At 51.9% G+C, this 17,894-nt stretch overlaps 1 protein-coding gene across 4 annotated transcripts in view; it reads left to right on the top strand.

The window, feature by feature from the left end:
* Positions 1–17,894, top strand: part of BCL11B (BCL11 transcription factor B) — a 99,215-nt gene that overhangs the window by 12,485 nt on the left and 68,836 nt on the right. For 2 of the 4 annotated variants that reach the window (XM_074393589.1, XM_074393590.1), the window contains exon 2: positions 2,049–2,414. In XM_074393589.1, coding sequence (XP_074249690.1) covers positions 2,049–2,414 — 366 coding nt within the window. Of the gene's footprint in view, positions 1–2,045; positions 2,415–17,894 lie in introns of all 4 variants that reach the window. The other 2 variants (XM_039469419.2, XM_039469420.2) reach the window with 1 other exon arrangement.

Raw genomic sequence — 17,894 nt, 5'->3', positions numbered from 1 at the left:
AACCTCTGTTCAGAGGGAAGGTTGTGATTACGTTTTAACCATAGCAAAGCATCTTTTCATAAAATAAGTTGGTAAATTAATTACGTGGCATTGTCTTCAAACCCCTTTTTAAGTAAACTCCGACTTCTTTTTAAAGTGTAATTAATGGTTTCTGGGACGGGCTTTGTGAGGACTGCTGCTTTACCTTACAGGTTATTTTTGTTAGATGCAGACAACAGATTTAGGATTTCCTCGTCTGTGGGGCGTTTTTGTGCTGCCACATTTCTGATGTATTCTACATTTAATTCGTCGAGGGCTCTGTCTGCTTTTCTGTAACCACAGGTGGGATCTCAAATTGTAGTTTCTCTTCTCAGCGCTACCTACATCGCTACCTATCCTCGCGGAGTTCATAGGCGTGCGTTGTACGTCACGCCTCGTCGTATATTTCGTATTCAGTTTCACACAAGGACTCTCCTAGGCCCTGCATCAGCTCGTGTTCAGAAAATAGAGAACAGTGATTTATGTGTAGGATGGGAGATGCCACAGAATTTTTTCCTTAAATTATCTGTTCTTTGGCTCTGGCACTTCAATAACTTCACTGCCACGGAATGCATTTTCCTCCCTCCCGTTCCTTTTCGCCGTTCCTCTGTGGTTTTCATTATCCTTTCCTAAATACCATACAACTCAAAATGTACCTGCCTCCTCGGGTTTCAGACCTTTGGCTGCCCTCTGGCTTCTCTGAAGACCCTGCCACTCGTGCCTTCTCTGCAACTACTGACATTTGCTCTTGAAAAATTCCAGCCTGAATTTGCTCAGACCCCGAGGGGAATATGAAACGTCCAGTGTCCACTGCTCTTTATTTATGACACTTTCGGCTGCCGAGTCTTCCAATTTTCCCTTGAGGAGGTTGCTGCTTTTTGAGGCATTTATTAGCTTCCAAATAGTTGGGTCCTAGACCTCCTACCCTTCCAGCAACCACACCCCCACCAAAAAACAAACAAACAAACAAGCAAAACAAAACTCAAATCTATCCGCTGCTAAAGAAATATAAAAACATACAGTCCGTTGAAAGTGTGGTTTAATATCTTCCAAGAATGCTTTTGGAGTCTGGAGAATTTTCTTTCTTTCATTTTTCTGGGAGTGAAAATCAGAGCAGCCAACAAAAAAGGACAGTGGGGAGTGGATAAGTGTGGGGAAATCGACAGAGAAATGGAAGTCTGACCGGGCCCCGGGTGCTTGGCAGGAGAGCCCGCTTCCCAGCTCTGCAAGCCGGTTCCAGCCTCCCTTCTGCTGCACTGTTTTCTCCTTCAATATTTTTTTGGAACCTGACACTCACTTGTTGCTTTCCGAGCATGTGGGCTTCCTTCCCTCCTAAGGACTGGCCCTCTGACGCCCATCTGGGTTTCTGTTTTCTAGTTTGGTGTGTGGCCAGTTCCCAGGTAGAGGAATGTGAGTGGGACTTGCATGAATGGGGAGGACATGAATGAAGGTGTCAGGAACAGGAGGGTGGTGCTCCAGCCCAGCAGGGGAAAAGGGCTCCAGCTCCCTGGTTCTCAGCCCTGGATGCCCATTGGAACCACCCGGGGAGTCTGAAAGAATATTCCGATGTTTGGTTCCCGGTGTCATTGGTCAGGGATGCTGCCTGGGCCTTGGGATTTTTCGAAGCCTCCAAGTGATTCTCAGATACTGAAAACTTTGAGACTCATTACGACCTGATGCTGTCAGCAGCCAGAGTGTGTGTCTATGTGTGCCCATCCGGGTGTATTCTTATACTATATTGGGAAGAAATTGGCAGAAAATAAACTAGAGTGCAGTAAGATCAGCACCAATTACATGACAGTGTCCAGGGGGCCTGACGTTGCTCCTAGAGACTCGGTGTGGCCATCTGTCCCATGGGGGATGCTTACCTGTCCCCAGCCCCGGGGAGGACCTGGTGAGCTCTGGCAGCCGGCAGCGGAGGGGGCTGCTTCTCGGTGGGGAAGGGGTGGACCGGATGTCGGGTGCTGTGACCTCCTAAGCCCATCTCTATCTTCTCTGCCCCTTCCCTTTCTTCTTTCTGTCTCCAGCAGAGGCTGACCATGTGGAGGCCGCCATCCTCGAAGAAGACGAGGGTCTGGAGATAGAGGAGCCAAGTGGCCTGGGGCTGATGGTGGGTGGCCCCGACCCTGACCTGCTCACCTGTGGCCAGTGTCAAATGAACTTCCCCTTGGGGGACATCCTGGTTTTTATAGAGCACAAAAGGAAGCAGTGTGGCGGCAGCTTGGGTGCCTGCTATGACAAGGCCCTGGACAAGGACAGCCCGCCGCCCTCCTCACGCTCTGAGCTCAGGAAAGTGTCCGAGCCGGTGGAGATCGGGATCCAGGTCACCCCCGACGAAGATGACCACCTGCTCTCGCCCACGAAAGGCATCTGTCCCAAGCAGGAGAACATTGCAGGTATGGGACGCTGTGCTTGCTGGTTGCTACAGAAGCCACCTCCCGGGTCCCACGCCCTCTGCTTGAGTGTGCTGGTGCAGGGGAAGACCCAGGAGCTTCCAGGATGGCCTCTGGGCTGCCAGCCAGGGCTCCCCCTTTCTGAGGGTCCACCATCCAGGTGACCTTCAGGAGGAGACAGGCTTGGGGCTTGGGGAGGCCCAAATAGCTGATGGCTGCTTGCTTTTGGTGAAGGGACTCTGTCTCGGGGGCTAATCCAGAGGTGGTCAGAAGCACAGAATGGAAATTTGGAAGTCCGGTTGGCCCTCTCTTTGCTACTGATCTCAGCTTAGTCCATGATTTTGAAGCTAGACAGACAGTCTTGGGTTAGAATTTGTCTTCACAACTTGGACATGTCAGTTTGCCCATCTATGAAATGGAGCTAAGGAAACCCACCTCATTAGGGCTGCTGTGAGGATCAATGAACTGTTGCATGTGGCATGACTGGGTAGGGACTTACAAATGAGGGTGCTCGTTTTCTCCCCTCTCCTCTCCCTCTGGACTCAGTTTCCTGTGTGTGGAAAGAGAAGTTAGGCCTTTGATCTCAGAGACTGCTTTTGACATTGCCTGACCCTAGGGGCCGGTCCCAGGTGGGGGTGTGGGAACTTGTTGGGGCACTGTGGCCGTTGGAGGAGGTTGGCCATGCCCTTTGACATGCTCACTCATTCGACCACTGGGACAGCTGGTTTTACCACCTTGAGAACAGGTCTAGGGCCCCTCTGTCCCCAGGCATGGCTCTGCTCGCCGCACTGGGTTAGCATGAAGTCCCTCCCTCTTGGCCAGCACCATGGCATGCTGGGGCCTCCTCCAGGGAGCCACTGCTTTCTGTGCAAACCGGTGTGTTTGCTTCTGGTTTATACTTCTGAGGCCAGGAGGCCTGGGGGAGAAAGGAGGGCCCGGCCAGCCTGGGTTCCCTCAAAAGCAGTAGCCCATCTTGGAGCAAGACGGGCATCAGAGTTTATGCAGACGAGTCTTCCAGCCCTGATGGTTGACTTTGGCTTAGCCACTTCATGGGTCTGAGCCTCAGTTTCCCCATCTGTCAACAGAACGTGGATAATACCAGCAGGCCTGGTGTGAGGATTAGATGAGCAGGGGCTCTATCAGTTTTTTACCAGCGGCCCTTCTTTCTCGGGGGTCTCCTGGTTTTGTGGCGTGCGAGTAGGTTGCTGGCTGGGGAAACAAGGGCGTTGATCACACCTGTGCTTCTATCATGGAGGCCAGCATGGGCTCTGGAGGGACTCAGGCTTTGGATGCTTCTAGGAGGGCAAGACAGATGGGCGTGGGCACTTGTCAGCACCCGTCGCCCTGGACACAATCAGATGCCACAGCATGTTTCCCCCAATCTCCAAAGCTTTGTGATGCTGAGCCTCACTTTGCCCGCCTGTACACGGGGCTGAGTGAGCCCTCTTTCTCTTGGGGAGACTGTGGTGGTATACAGATTCCTGCAGCCTCGTGCCAGGCACTGGGGAGACCCCAGTGGATCGGTTTGGCCTCTGGACCTTGCCTTCTGATGGGTGCCTTAGTGAGAAGTCTCTCAGACGCCTTCCAAGATGCAAGGGGCTTTGAGAAAAATCTCTGACATGTCCAGGCCTCAGGCATGTCAACACTGGCTTCTCAGAGTGCTGTGTACACTCTAGCAGCGTCTCTTCACCAGGCTGAGCCATCAGGCGAGAGAGGGGCTGGGTCCCTTTTGTCTGTGTGGGCCGAGACTCCAGGGACAGTTTCACCTGTAGTATCAACGCCTGGCCTCGGTGCACCTAGACTTTTAGGGGGTGGCCTTGCCAGGGAGACTCGGGCCCCCTATGTATGTTTCAATGGTAAGATTTGTGGCTTTTGCCAGAAACATCCAAATCCTCATTTCGTATTGGAGGCTGCAGAGCACTGTGGCAGGTTTGTTCAAGAAAGTGACTAAATGTGATTTCATAAAAGGCAAAATTAATCTCCAAGGCAGCTTTGTCCTCATCCTTCCACCCCCTGGCCCCCCTGGTTTTTTTTCCGGGTTGTGATACTGCAGCAGCCTACGGTATTTTTATTTTATGTGTGACGAAAGATATTCTTGGCCTTTCTGTTCAGCAACAGGACGAATGGATTTCTTCATTCTGGAAGAAATATGTAAAATAATCCCTTAGAAGTCTAAAGAGATATGTTTGTTCAAAGCATTTAAAATGTTATTTTAATCAAAGGCACAAAACAGTCTACATGCTGTGTCAGCTGAAGACGACCATCCTATTTTAACAGCACGTCATGTGCCTGCCTTTCTAGTTCCCATTTTTCCCATTTCCCCTGCCTACTTGGGCACCAACTTTTCTTTTCTTTTTTTTATTTAATAAAAAGGAAAGATTAAAGAATAAAACTTCAGTGGCTCAAATGTATAAAGTAATTTAATATGGTGGGAGCATTAATTATTTTAGCTTAATTGAATTCTGAGGACTGCAGTAGTTGCATTTTTGTAGACAAGCCCTGTTTATTATTTCTCTGTGTAGATTAACAGTAAAGGAAACACAGATAACTTTCAGTTATTTATTGTAAAATAAATGTGTCAATTCATGTGTAAAGCAAGCTGCTCAGAGATAATTGAGTCTTTATATTTTAAGAGAGGGACTAGGCATCACGGGCACTTCTCTGCCCGGGCTTCCGGAATCCCGTCCAGCTGCTGCCCACGCTCCTGGCCCCCGGGCCGGCTGGTCCCCAATGCTCCTGCCTCCCGGTCAGGGCTCCAAGCAGTCCTCCAGCCCCTCCATGCCCTGCTGTTGTCTCCAGGGCCCCGCTGGCCCTGGCCAGTAGCTGGTGAGTGGGTGGCTGCTAATTCTTGGACTCTGCCTCTGGCTTTGGCTGTCCAGGCTCAGAGGAGTACAGGGTGAGGTGGCCTCGAGGGTCCTGGTGGCCTTGAGGGTCCCGCCTTTCCCAGGGCCAGCAATCTTCCCAATGCCCAGGCAGGTCCCCACCCTTCCTTGCTACCAGGCGCTTCTAGAAGTGGGGACTCCAGAGACAGACCCGAAGGGGGTTCCTCTCACCCTTAAGGGAGACCCCAGGGTGAGAACCGCACGGGGGCTCTGTCAGTCATCACACTGTGGTGTGGACCCCATATCAGCCATTTCCTTGGGACAGTCATTCTGGAGATTAATTACGATTTTTTTTTTTTTTTTTTTTTTTTTTTTGGTAAATGATAGAGAAATAGGAAGGTAGACGGAGAAAGTTTCTGAAGCTTTGTTTTCTGGAGGACATTCATTCATTCATTCAGCAACTGAGCACCTGGGGCCCTTTTTCCACCCTGGGTGTCCCCACCTGGCTCCCCAGGTGAAGCTCCCAGGGGAGGGAGTGGGCGTCGCCGTGGGGATAATGGGCAGAGTGTGAGCTGGCAGCAGGCCTGCTCTTGGGTACATTCTGCTCCTGGGTCCAGGGCCTGGCTCCCTGCTGAGCACTCCAGTGGGCAGAGGAGGTCCTTGGAAGCTTGTTGCAGGCCTGTCTGGGGATGGGGGGGAGTTGGTCAGAGGCGGGGTCTTTGGCCAGTGGTCTGACTCAGGGCAGCTACGGAGCCTCTGATACATCGCTGCCTGTAGGTTTGCAGTCTTCATGTTTCTTAAGGTTCCTGCCTGTGGCATCCTCCCTATCTCTGTGGGGGTTCGGGGGAGCAGAGGACCCGTCCATCGGGGAAGCTGAGAGGTGTTCCAGCGTTTGCAAAGAGCACGTGGTGGTGGCAAGGCGTTATCTGGGAGGGGCGTTTTGAGGACGGGTGAGGAGAAAGGGGCTTTCAGGGTGTTTGGGGTTTGAAGGCTGCCTGCTGCCATGTGGGAAACAACACAGCTGGAGCCCCACGTTGCTCCCTGCCAGCCTTGGGCAGAGACTCAACCTCCCGAGCTGCGGTTTCCTCATCTGTCATTGTGACATTTATGATGAGTGCCTGGCACACGGTGGGGGTAGGTGTGCTGCAAACAGGAGCTTTTCCTGGCCCTCGGCTTTCCCTCCTCTGACGCATTTTCGGGCGTTAGAGCAGCTTGCACCGGTCTCCTCGGCACTGGGCTCCGTCAGGGTTGGGACAGATGTCCACTGAGTTGTGGGACTAACTCCACCATGACAGGCAGCGTCGGCACGGGGAGACCCTCTCCCCCAGATTCTGTCTTTTGTTAGGCAGCTGTCCCTTGAGGATCTCTTTGCAGGCGGTGCAGTCTGCGGGGGCCGGCTGGGGGTTTCGGGGTGAGGGAGCACAGGCTTCGGTGTCTCCTGGTGGAACCCCAGCCCGTCACTCACTGCTGGCCACCCGTGAGTCGCTTCACTTCTGGGCCTCCGTTTCCCCGTCTGCACCTCCTTTTCAGGGTTATGCTGAGGATGGAATGAGGAAGCACCTCTCTGGCACAGCTTGGGCCTGAGGCAGATGATCGAGAAGTGGATGCTTCTAGAAAGCCAAGCACAGGAAAATGTGGGCCCTGCTTGGCAGCAGGCCGAGTGCTTGCTTTTCTTGGTCAAAACCATGAAAACTTACCTGGGATCTCTCTCACAGTGATTTCCTACAGGTTCCTCTATGTAATTCCTGCTTGGTAGTCACCGAAGGAGACGCTTGATCACCGGGAATTTGGTTTTGCCTGTTACTAGCCTTTCCATAACCAAATGAAGCTACAGAGGGAGGAATGAACTATAAGCTGTCATTTAACCGCCTGCCTCCCTAATCCTCCAAGTCCCAAATGTCAGTTTTCTGGAGAAGTGCGGAGACAGGCAGCAGGTGACAGGAGGTGACACATCCCCCTGGGCTTGGAGGTGGCAGGCAGCCCTGCCCACTTTAGATGTCTTCATCGGAAACCCAGGGAGGACCAGGGATGTACCTGGCAGATTCCCGTAGCAGGTAGGGGCACAGGGACTGGTTTGACTTGGGGTCCCAGTCACCCATTGCTAAGCAAAACGTGTGAGAGAAAAGGACTTCTCATGGGCCCAGGGATTTACATGCTGCCTTGAGAATGTTCACTCCAGACTTTTAAAAATAAATAAAATCAACGTGAAAAAAATATTAGCTCAGCCAGGGGGAGAAACTAAATAACTTGCTTGTGCTGGAAGCTGGAGATAAACCCCACTTGCAGGTTGCCTTAAAAACTTGCATTTGATCTATTTAGAGTTGTTATTTTCCCTTCAAATTAAGAGGAGTTAAATCCATGTGTGTTGTGGCATGGATTATCTTTTTTTATTATTAAATCGTGACAGCTAATTATTAGTTCTGTCTGCACCGAGGAATAGTGCAGCGTTCTGTCTGAGGGACATGGCCTTGGGCTCAGGGTGGGGTCTGGGTGTCGGGATGGCTGAGCAGGGTAGAGTTCGTGCTGGGCTGGCTGGTGGGTGGTGGGGAAGAGGGGCGATACCTGGGATCCCTTACTGTGTTAGACGCTTTTCTTGGGTTATCTCACTTAATTCTTCAATCTGGAAATAGATATTCTTGATCTCACCTTGAACTGGGGCTCAGAACGGTTAAGGGACTTGCTGAAGATCACACAGCACACAGCAGAGCAGTCAGACCTGGGTCTGCCCGGTTTCATTGGATAGCAAGGGGTGTAGAGGATTTCAGGAGGAGTATTCTGACTCTGGCTGGCTGGCTGGTGGGGCCTTGATGGCAGGTACCACCTGACCCCATCCAAGATGGCCTTTGAAGCTTATCCCAGATATGACCCTGTGGATACTGCCGGGAATCCCCAGACCCCCAGGGGCCCTGGCCGCGGTCTGTGGCATCCACATATCCGGTCCTGTACTTCCTGACGAAGGTATTGGAGAGACGGGTGGTGACAAAGAACACAGTGCGATGTCAATTCAGGTGCACTGGGGCCAGAATTTTAGATATTTCCCCATATATACAGCTATTTCTTGTATTTTGTATTCATTGTTGCATAGTTTTTTTTCCCCATAAGTACAAATTATTTTTTGATTTTGAGGAATTGTGGTTTTTCCCAGGACTTGCTGTGCGGCTGTCAAGCCAGCCGTCCGCCTCCCCACGTCTCCGTCCCTTTAACTGGAGATATTCTCCCTTGTCTTTTGGGCTTGTTGCAAGGTTTGATTCAGACCAGGCATACATAGAACAGGCCCCTGGGGTTTTAGCTGTTGATCATGGAGATGCTGCTGCTGGACCCAGGGGAAGGGTCTGGCTTCCGAGCCTCCTGGAAGGACCTTGCTGACAACTCTTCCCTCTCACCTGCTCAGTGACTTGCCTGCGCTTACGTAACTAGTTACTGGCAGAGCTGAGTCCAGACCCCAGTTATCTGGAGTCAGGATACGTGACTTTTTGCCATCCCCGGCTGCCCAGCCCTGCAGCTTGAGGCCATCTCCTCTGGTGGAGTCCAGGTTTCCTCGGCTGAGAAAGGGGGTGAGCCCTGGAGGTGGTGGACCCACCTGCCTCGTGAACTGTGCAAACTGGAGTCAAGAGTGTGTGCAGCTAACCTAGGTGACATCAACACCGATTGTAGGTGAAAGTTTTATTGCCTTAAAGAAAAAGGACAATGCTGGTCAAATAAATGGGTGTTTTTTTCTACTCTTAAGGTTTGAGGCCTTATTTACTGATTTATACACATGGTTCCATACTTTCAGCAGTAATTCAGGACACAGGAGAGAGATGAGATAAGAAAAAGACAAAGGCAGCTAGGCTCCCAAGGGGTGAACTTAACCAACATTCAGCCTGAGTTAATATTATCATTCTTAGTTTTTTTGACAATAAATAGTAATTGACTAAAGTTTTTTCATCAGGCATTTGACAGCTTTTTTTGGATGGTTGTTGCTCATTTTCACTCGTGGCTAATGCATTAACCACCAGGTCTAGAATCTGTTAGGAGTGGGCTCTGCTGATAATCTAAAGAAATAAGGCTGGCTGGCGGTCACCCCGTGCTTTTGGGGTCATCTTTTCACTGACGAAACAAAGAGATTGAGTTTTTCATAATTTCATGTAAAATTTATTTTACACGAAAATAAATTTTGAGACAGAGTCTTGTTCTGTCACCCAGGCTGGAGTGCAGTGGTGCGATCTCAGCTCACTGCAACCTCTGCCTCCCAGGTTCAATTGATTCTCCTACCTCAGTCTCCTGAGTAATTGGGACTATGGCACCCACCTGGCTAGTTTTTGTATTTTTAGTAGAGATGGGGTTTTGCCATGTTGGCCAGGCTGGTCTCGAACTCCTGGCCTCAGGTGATCCGCCCGCCTTGGCCTTCCAAAGTGCTGGGATTATAGGCACAAGCCACCGCACTCAGCCTGATATTAAATTTAACTCATACTCACTAGATCTTACTGTGTGCCAGTCCCTATTCTAAAGACTCTGCAGATACTAACTGGTATAATCCTCCTTATGACCTTATAATATGCTAATATCAGCCCCACTTTATAGAAGAGGAAACTGAAGCCCAGAGATGTTATTTACCCAAGGTCACACAGCGGTGAGTAGGGTCCCAGGGTGTCAACTCCTGCAGTTATGTTCTTCACCGTGGTCATATTTCCTCCTATGTTCCCATCCACTGCCTCTGCCCCACGAGGGTGGGAAATAAGCTATTAGTTTCATTTTGTACATGAGGCAACTGAGTGATAGAGAGGAACCATGCACAGTTGTCCTGTGAGTCACCGGTTCAGCTGTACCTAGTAATCGGGCTCCTGGGAGGGAGAACATTAGGAAAAATAGCTAACGCATGCTGGGCTCAGTACCTAGGTGATGGGCTGATAGGTGCGGCAAACCACCATGTCACACGTTTGCCTATGTAACAAACCTGCAAACATAATAATAAAAAAAAGAAGACAGGCTCCTGACTTCTTCCCAGGGCAGCACTCGGTCTTCACTGGGTCATTTCCCGGGACCCCAGTTCTTGTGGGACCGTGTGTTCTTTAACTGTGGCTGGTGCAGACCCTTCCTGCCCCTGGCTCGGCAATGAGTGATTTCCACTCTGAGGTCAAATCTTGGTGATGGGACTTGGGTTCCAGAGTCGGGTGAAAGGACCAGGACAGTGAGAACCCACCTGCCCTGGACACGTCTGGGGTGGCATGTTGACTGCATCTTGGGAGGAGCTGGCCCCCTCGTCATGAGTTACAGGCAAGTGGCCCTGTTGAGTCCAGAGTGGAGAGACGCAGGCACAGGGGAGCATCTTACTCCAGCGGCTGGCAGGCTGTGTGACCTTGAGCAGACGGACCTTCCCCCTCTCTGGGGCTGAGCCTCCTGGGCTGAAATATGAGATGGAGCCACCAGTGGTTTCCAGCAGCTGCAAGAGCCAGGCGGGGGGTCGCGGATTTCCCACCTCAATTCCTCTCACACCTAGTAGTCCCCCCAACTTGCCTCATTTTTTACATTAATTAGGCTTAGGAGGCAGTTTTCGCTGAAGAAATTGGTGGTGAAAATGAAAACAGTTAGATTAAAAACTTAGGTCTTTCTGCTCCAGGCTGTGAAGATCCTTCTGGGAGAATTTGGTGCACTCACTGTGAGGTTGACAGTTGAAGCTCAGAGCCCCTCCTGTGGCTAGGCCCTGTCCCGAATGTCCCTGGGTGGTTTGGCATTCTTTTCTTTGTAATGAGTGTACCCTGAATTGTATAAATCTGGGGCCCCACAAGATCTGGACCCACCCTGGCCCAGAGCCTGCTGGGGGTGACCAGTGACCTCTGGGTGTACTGAGTGGGAGCCTCCTGAGGGCAGGGTGTGGTCGGGACTTGCAGGCCTTGAGCTGGACCCAGGGAGGAGGAGGCCTTGCTGGAGAAGGCAAGGCATCCTAGGCTTTGTTTTATTTTGTTTTTAAGTTTTATTGATGCCTTCTTGCTGGTCTGCTGGTTTTGGTCTGGAGGGTCCTGGGGTGTCTCAGAAAGGAGGAGTCTGCTGCGGCTTGGGAGAGGAGGGCAGAAAGGGAGGGAGGTGGGACCCCTTGATGAGCCACAGGTCTGGGAAAGCATTTGCCCCTCGCTGCTCAGACAGCTGGGAAACTGGGACCACAGACTCCTCTGGGCAGAAAAATAGTAACAAAATGGCCTTTTTGTTGGAGGTGAGAAGTCAGACTGCCCCACTCCTGGTGTGGAGTGAAGGCAGCTTTTCAGAAGCACCAGCCAAGGGCAGGGTGAGCCCCCCAGCGCAGGACCACCTGCTCAGTCTCTAAAGCCAAGGCGATGTTTGATCAGGGCTGTTTTCCCCCCCTCCCCTGTCCTGGGGGCTGAGTGCCTGGGCAGCTTCCACAGCCTTCAGGTTGCCGGTGTGCACACAACCTCAAAGGTGCAGGCAAACAGGTGCGTGGATCAGCATCTACCCAAGATGAAACCAGAGGCACAGAGACTAGGGGCTGGCAGCTCCATGCCTGGACTGTGCTTCGAGGGTTATGGCACAGACAAGCCATCCTTCCAATCCCCAAGAGTGTGCAAAAAACACGCTTCTACCTCCTGGTGAGTGCAGGTGCCAAAGGCATCCTGGAAAGAAGTAGAGAGGTGGCTTTATTTCAAGTCTTTTTCAGGGCAGAGCACACCTTCCGGAGAGTGTAGCCAGCCAACCAGGGATTCCAGGCTCCTTCCCTGGGGTTAGGAGGCAGAGACTATCTGTCCTGGGCTCAGAGAGACGGCAGCTGTCTGGATTCTTCTCTGTTCAGGAGAAAATGGGACAAACCTTCAATGACTCCTTCCCACCTTCAGCAGTTGGCTAAAAACTGTTGGAGTTGGTACACCCAGCAACACTAAGTTTTCCTGGGGCTGGAGCGGGTTCTTTTCTCCTCCCACCTCAAGTTCAAAGCCAGCCAATTAAGAAAGCTAAACAGTGTGGTCTTCTCTCTGCATCATTGGCTTGTAAAACTTTCCCTGCAAACTAGGCGACTTTATTTGTTGGGAAAACGAAGTATGTAATTTTCCTGACCTGGCCTTTGCTTTGGGGAGAAGGGGAAAGAGAGAAAGAAGTCATTTCCAGAAACAGACGAGCCGAGAAGCAAACCAAGGTTCACACTGCAGCGTCAGGGCAGCGTAGACTGCAGCGCATGGTCTGGAACGCCGAAAACAGCGTGGTGCGGGGAGACGGGACTCGAGGCTCCAGGCTGCGGAGCAATCTGGGGCCTGCCTGGGTCACTCTCTGAGGGGTGGATAGCGAAGTCCTCCCAACTCTGCTTCTGAACCTCTGGGTGCCACCTGCCTCCCCGCTACTGCGATTTTCAGGTTTCCCCGGCGATTGCAACTTGCGTCTCCTCTCGCCTCCTTCTATCTCCAGCAGCCCCTCTTCAAGCTTGGCCTTCTCCCCACCCCCGGAGGGTGCCTATCCCCAGCAAATCATACCCATCCCCTCCGCCGCCCGAGAGACGGCCTCCCCCTGCCCTGCCCGCGGGGGACTCCAGGCCCCTCCCTCCGGGAGCCTCAGTGGTTGGGGTCCATAGCCCCCCGCATTGCCACACAGGAGAACACAATGGCCTTCCCCGTGGCCAGGGGCGCTGAACTCTGCAGAGCCGCCGCGTCTCCCGGACCCCGCACCCGGCACGGTGCGGACACTTTGACAACTTTAAAACTTAGCGCCTCCCCCACCACCCCTGCGAGCGGTGCGCGGTCCCGCTGGCCCTGGCCGGGTCGGGAGGCTCCTCAGCCCTGCTCCGAGGCCTTCGGGCGCGCCTGGCTCGTGCCCGGCTGCCGGCCTCTGATTCGCCCACGGCCTCGCGCCCATCGTCCACCTCCTTCCCCCTCTCTGACCCGGGCCCGCTGCGCACGACGACTGTGCCTTGGTGGGGGCGGGAGACCGAGAGGGCTCAAGGTCCATGCATAATTCGGGGGCTTAATAGACCAGCTGCCCCAGCCGGGCGGCGAGGGGCGGGCGGAGGCGCAGCTGACCCAGCCCGCGTCTGGCCTCGCCGGGATGGCTCGCTCCTTTCTTCCTCCCCTGACTCTCCCCTCCCCCACTCGGCTCGGGTCCGAGGAAGGCGGGGGGTGGGCGAGCCGAAGGGCCAGCTGTGGGGAGGGGGTTTCCCTCGTGCATCAGTGCAACTTTTGCTTTGGGGGGCGGAGGCGTAGAGTGAATCAGAGCCGCCTCGGGACTGGCTCCCGGAGTTGGAATGCTGGTTTCCTCGGAGCACTCTGCAGCCCTGGTCTTTTTTCCCGGCCCCTTTCCTCCCCGCCCCCTGGCGGCCCCCTGTGGGTCCCCAGCCCAGCAGCCGCCTAGCGAGCACGCCCCTGGCCCCGGGCCAGCCCCCTTCCCTGGCAGCCGGCGGAGATGGATGGAGGCGGGGACCCAAGGTCAAGGGCGGGGAGCCCGCCGGCCCCGGGCCCCTTTGTGCGCCCGGGACCGCCCCTCCTCCACCAGTCGTCCCCTCTCCGGCCCTTGGGCGCCCTCCCTGGTGGGTGATCTTCCCGGGCATGGGAAATGTGGTAGTGGTCTCCTCCCCGAAACCACCGTGCGCGGGGTCAGGTCGCCTCGCTGGGGTGGCATTCGTCCTGGGTGCTGGGGGCGCACAGGGATCCCTCTTCCGCCCGCCGCCATTGCCCTGAAGAGTAGCACCGTCCTCCTCAGCCCATCTCGGTGGGACAGAGCGGGCGGTTCCCGGGATCCAGGTGAGGTCGGGACGGAAGGAGCCTCCGCGAGTTCCCTTGTACTTTTTTGGTCATCCAGGGGCAGCAGCCCCAGCTCAAAGTGGGGATTTCGTGGGGACCTTCTTTTTTCCCCGAAGGGGAGGAGAGTAAGCCCGCTTTTCTAGATGGAATCCTGGAGCTGGGATTTTAAAATCCTCAAGGACAAAAGTGTTTTCCCAATGGTGTGGGAATGGAACTCTCCACTAGAGTGGGACACCGAAGCCTCCCGGAATTACGGGGAATTCACGGCAGGCCTCCTTCAGCCTGGCTTCTCTTAGGATAACCCCTTCCAAGAAGAATTTGTATGCAAATCGTCACCTTGCTAGGAGTCTCTGGTTTTGTGCCTTAAAAATTGGCCTCCAATTGTTTAAAACCCTTCAACAGGCCCTTGAAGACCCAGAAAAGCAATGTGGTTGGACTCGCAGAGTATCCACCACGAAGCTCTTAAGAAAACGTTCAAACATTTCCCCAAAGCTGTTACTCTGGAAATAAAAATGTATGCTGTTTCGCCTGTAGCTGATTAAAAGTTTACCTTCACGGTGACAGCTTTTCCAGGCTAGGATTGGAGCCATATCTCTATTTTCCATTTTTTTCAGAAATAAATCTGAACCAGACAGAATAGATTTGCTATAACAAGAGTCAACGTAGTTTAAAAAATATGCGTATACATATGTATTTATGATTTGGGTCCGAAACAGTATATTACACTTTCTGTGCTCTCAAGGCTAAATTATTGTGTAAACGGCACCTTCATGGTGTTTTGAGTAAGAGTTGATTTTAAAATCTCAGATTTAGCTAACCTGAACTTTGAGCAGCCAGCTCTTCTCGTAGAGGAATCTGAAGGCATTTGTCAATTTATTTTTTGAAAGGTCTCCGGAAAAGGTAACAAATTCAACACTTGGGAACTCAAAACTACTGCCAGTCCTGGACAGGAAGGTTTTCATATCTGCCTGAACTTGCTCGCTGATTTCTCAGACGTCCATTTATAACAATTCTAACAAGATAGAATCTGCCTTTGAATATCTGTAAATACGGGTAAAGATCACAATCCGGCACTCATAATGGTCCAAAACGAACTGGCAGATCCTCGTCTTTGATTAATATTTATGTTACCGGATTCCTTTACAGAAAGAAAGATGAAACGCTAATTATGTGTGTGTGTTTGAGGGGCCCCATCCTAGGTCTCTGCAGTTCATTTAAAGTGATGTACGTTTTAGGACTTTTGGAGACAAGGGGTGTGTGTGGGGGATAATTGTTGATGTTTTGCTTGAAAGACAGGTAACCTGCGGTTGCTGAAGTATTGGCTGGTACACTGAGGGGGAGGCTGACTCTTCATTTTCATTTTCTTTATTTTGACGGCTCAACGGTGATCAGAATTATGGGTGATTTCTCCCTCTGGGTTTGGGCTAAGGCTTGGACAGTGTGGTAAAAGGTTCTTGTTCAGAATCTTCCTTAAGGATAACTGGAAGCCCTCAGGGTGCTCTGGCGTCTTTGAGGGCACACATTTTCTGCGCCTGAGTGGCAGGGTGGGCTGCCCTGTGGCGTGTGGTTCCCAGCCCTGGCAGGTGTCTTCAGGGCCCTTGCTTTGCTTTTGTTTTAGGAGCAGTGTGTGGGAGATTTGCCTGGAAATGGGGGGTTCTTTCAGCTGGATCATGTTGAAGTACCACTGCAATTGGCAGCCTCCTTTGGAGGTGCTGTGTTCAGCATCTTCAATTTTATTGCTTTGAGAGATCTAGATTTTCGTATAGGATTTCCTACGAGGGTGGCTTCCAGAGTGGCACCTGAGTTCTGCTTAGAGGTTCAATATTCGTTGTTGCTGGAGCATCAGGGACCATCTCATTGTTAGAGCAGCAGAATCTAGAGGTTGACATGTGACATGCGGTAGTCTCAGATGCATCTCCTTTCTAAACAGCCCAGAGCAAACCAGTTCATCTGTTAGTTTCTTCATCTATAAAATGGGGCTAGCCAATTGTTTATTTTCCCGTCACTGTCCAGATATGAAAACAAACCCCTCAGTAGGAGTGAAGCAATCGCTGATTTCAAAGACATCATAAAAATGGAGAACTGTTATTGTTCAGTGCGTGGGGGCAGGGTGGCTAATTTGCAAAAGGGAAAGGAATCAAATAGCTGCTTGTAGAGGGCGTAATTTTTTTTACTGCAAGGGGGAAGAATTAGAAGCTTTGGGAGGAGGTTTATGTGGGGAGGGGACTTGGGTTTTCGATTTAGGAACCTGATATCAATAGGAGACACCCCCCTCTCCCTATGCATTTTAGAGGACTGTTCCCCCACCCCAGCTCCTTATTGTTGGGATTGTCACATGATTCAAAATCTTGACACTGAATAGTGTTACTGTAGCCCTTGACCTGAATACCCCAGAAAAGGTATTTTTCCTCATATTTGGTCTCAGGCCTCAGAAGGAGAGGAGCTGGGCAGGGGCCATATGGACTTGGATTGGGGAGGAATGCATACAGCAGGCAGTCTTTAAATGCACAGTCTTGCTAGGTGCCGGTGAGGAAGGAACTCAAGCGGACTGGTGAGGAAATTCTCGCCGCCTGTCAGAGCTAACAAAAATTGGCACTCACCCCCATGGAGCACACAGCTGGCTGCTGTGAAATGCGCCTTCGCTGGTGAAACCAGAGGCCCTCAGTGTCCTGTTGGGGCTCCATTTTACTTTTTGGTTGTTGCTTTTCTTTGGAAGTGGCTTGGGTTCTTTTTTTCAGCAAAAGCTGGATGACTTGAAATAGAGTTTTAATAAAATAACCTCTGGCAGGGCCCGAAACCTCTGGATTAGTCTTGTTAGTTCAGAAATACAGAAGCTTTCTTTATATATTGGGTTTGTTCACCCTGGCTGGGCCAAGACTTGGGGCTGGAGTTGTGGGGTAGGGGTGGGAGAGTGTGGCCCTCTCCTTTCCCCACGGGGGCCTTGAGCGAGCCCCTGTTCCCTGGCTTCAGGGCTGGAGTGGGGGACGGCAGATACCCGGAGTCTGCGTTGGTGCAGGCTGGGAGCCAGGAGCTGTCTGGTGCTTCTTAATTGAATACAGATCTAAGTATATTCCACGTGGGCATGCAAGGCTGGGCAAGGAAGGCAGTGATATTCCCCTCTCCACGGCTGGACTTGTAACCCTCCCAACCTGATGGGCCTCTCCTCCGCCTGTCGCTGTACCCAGCCCACATGGTTTGCGAGAAAAGGTAGGGAAGCTGGGGGACAAGATCACGCGACACCCATGTAAATATTGTCTGGATGAACGAGCTCTTCCATCTTTTGTTAGTGGCAGCTCGTTAATTAATTAACTAGCAGATCAGTGCTGCCTTCTTTTGACACATGCGTGTATTTTGGGGAAGAAGATTCATGTTCTCCTAAAACTCTGAACCGAACCGTTCAGGAAGTCTCCCTTCAGCGCCGCCTGCCCGGCTCCCTCTCCCCGATGTCCTCCCAGCGCCTCTTTTCCTGTCGCCTTCTACCCACCCGATCCTTAAACCCAAGTGGGCTTGTAGCGGAGTGGAGGACAGACACGTTAAACACAGCTAAATAAATCATGTTTACGCTTGGCGTTCTCGGTAGTGAAAAATCTCTTGGCTGTTTTTACTTCCTTATTTCTCAGCATTTGCTTCCTACCTGCTTTTGAGCACATGCCCAGAAATAGTAGTTTTGTCAAATGAGGGGATAATGCCAGCCAGCCTTTCTCGCTGCCAAGGAAGCTGCTGGATTTTGCAAAACAGAGTGACGTTTTTTTAGTGACACTGATGTTTTTTTCAAAGAAATTAGGATGTAGAATAAGGGTATTAAAATGCACTTAGGGAAGGGGGGAGAAGTGGCTTGGTCACCCCTTACAGCACGGGACCTGTAGCAAGCAGGTTTAGAGAAGAAAGGGCTCATTTTTGTTTGCACTTGGCGGCTCCAGGGGCAGGAGGCAGCTGTCAGAGGCGGAGGA

Source organism: Saimiri boliviensis, chromosome 2 (assembly GCF_048565385.1).
Source record: "Saimiri boliviensis isolate mSaiBol1 chromosome 2, mSaiBol1.pri, whole genome shotgun sequence".
In the NCBI taxonomy this organism is placed as follows: domain Eukaryota; kingdom Metazoa; phylum Chordata; class Mammalia; order Primates; family Cebidae; genus Saimiri; species Saimiri boliviensis.
The sequence above is the reverse complement of the archived record's forward strand: the minus strand, read 5'-3'. Positions and strand labels throughout refer to the sequence as shown.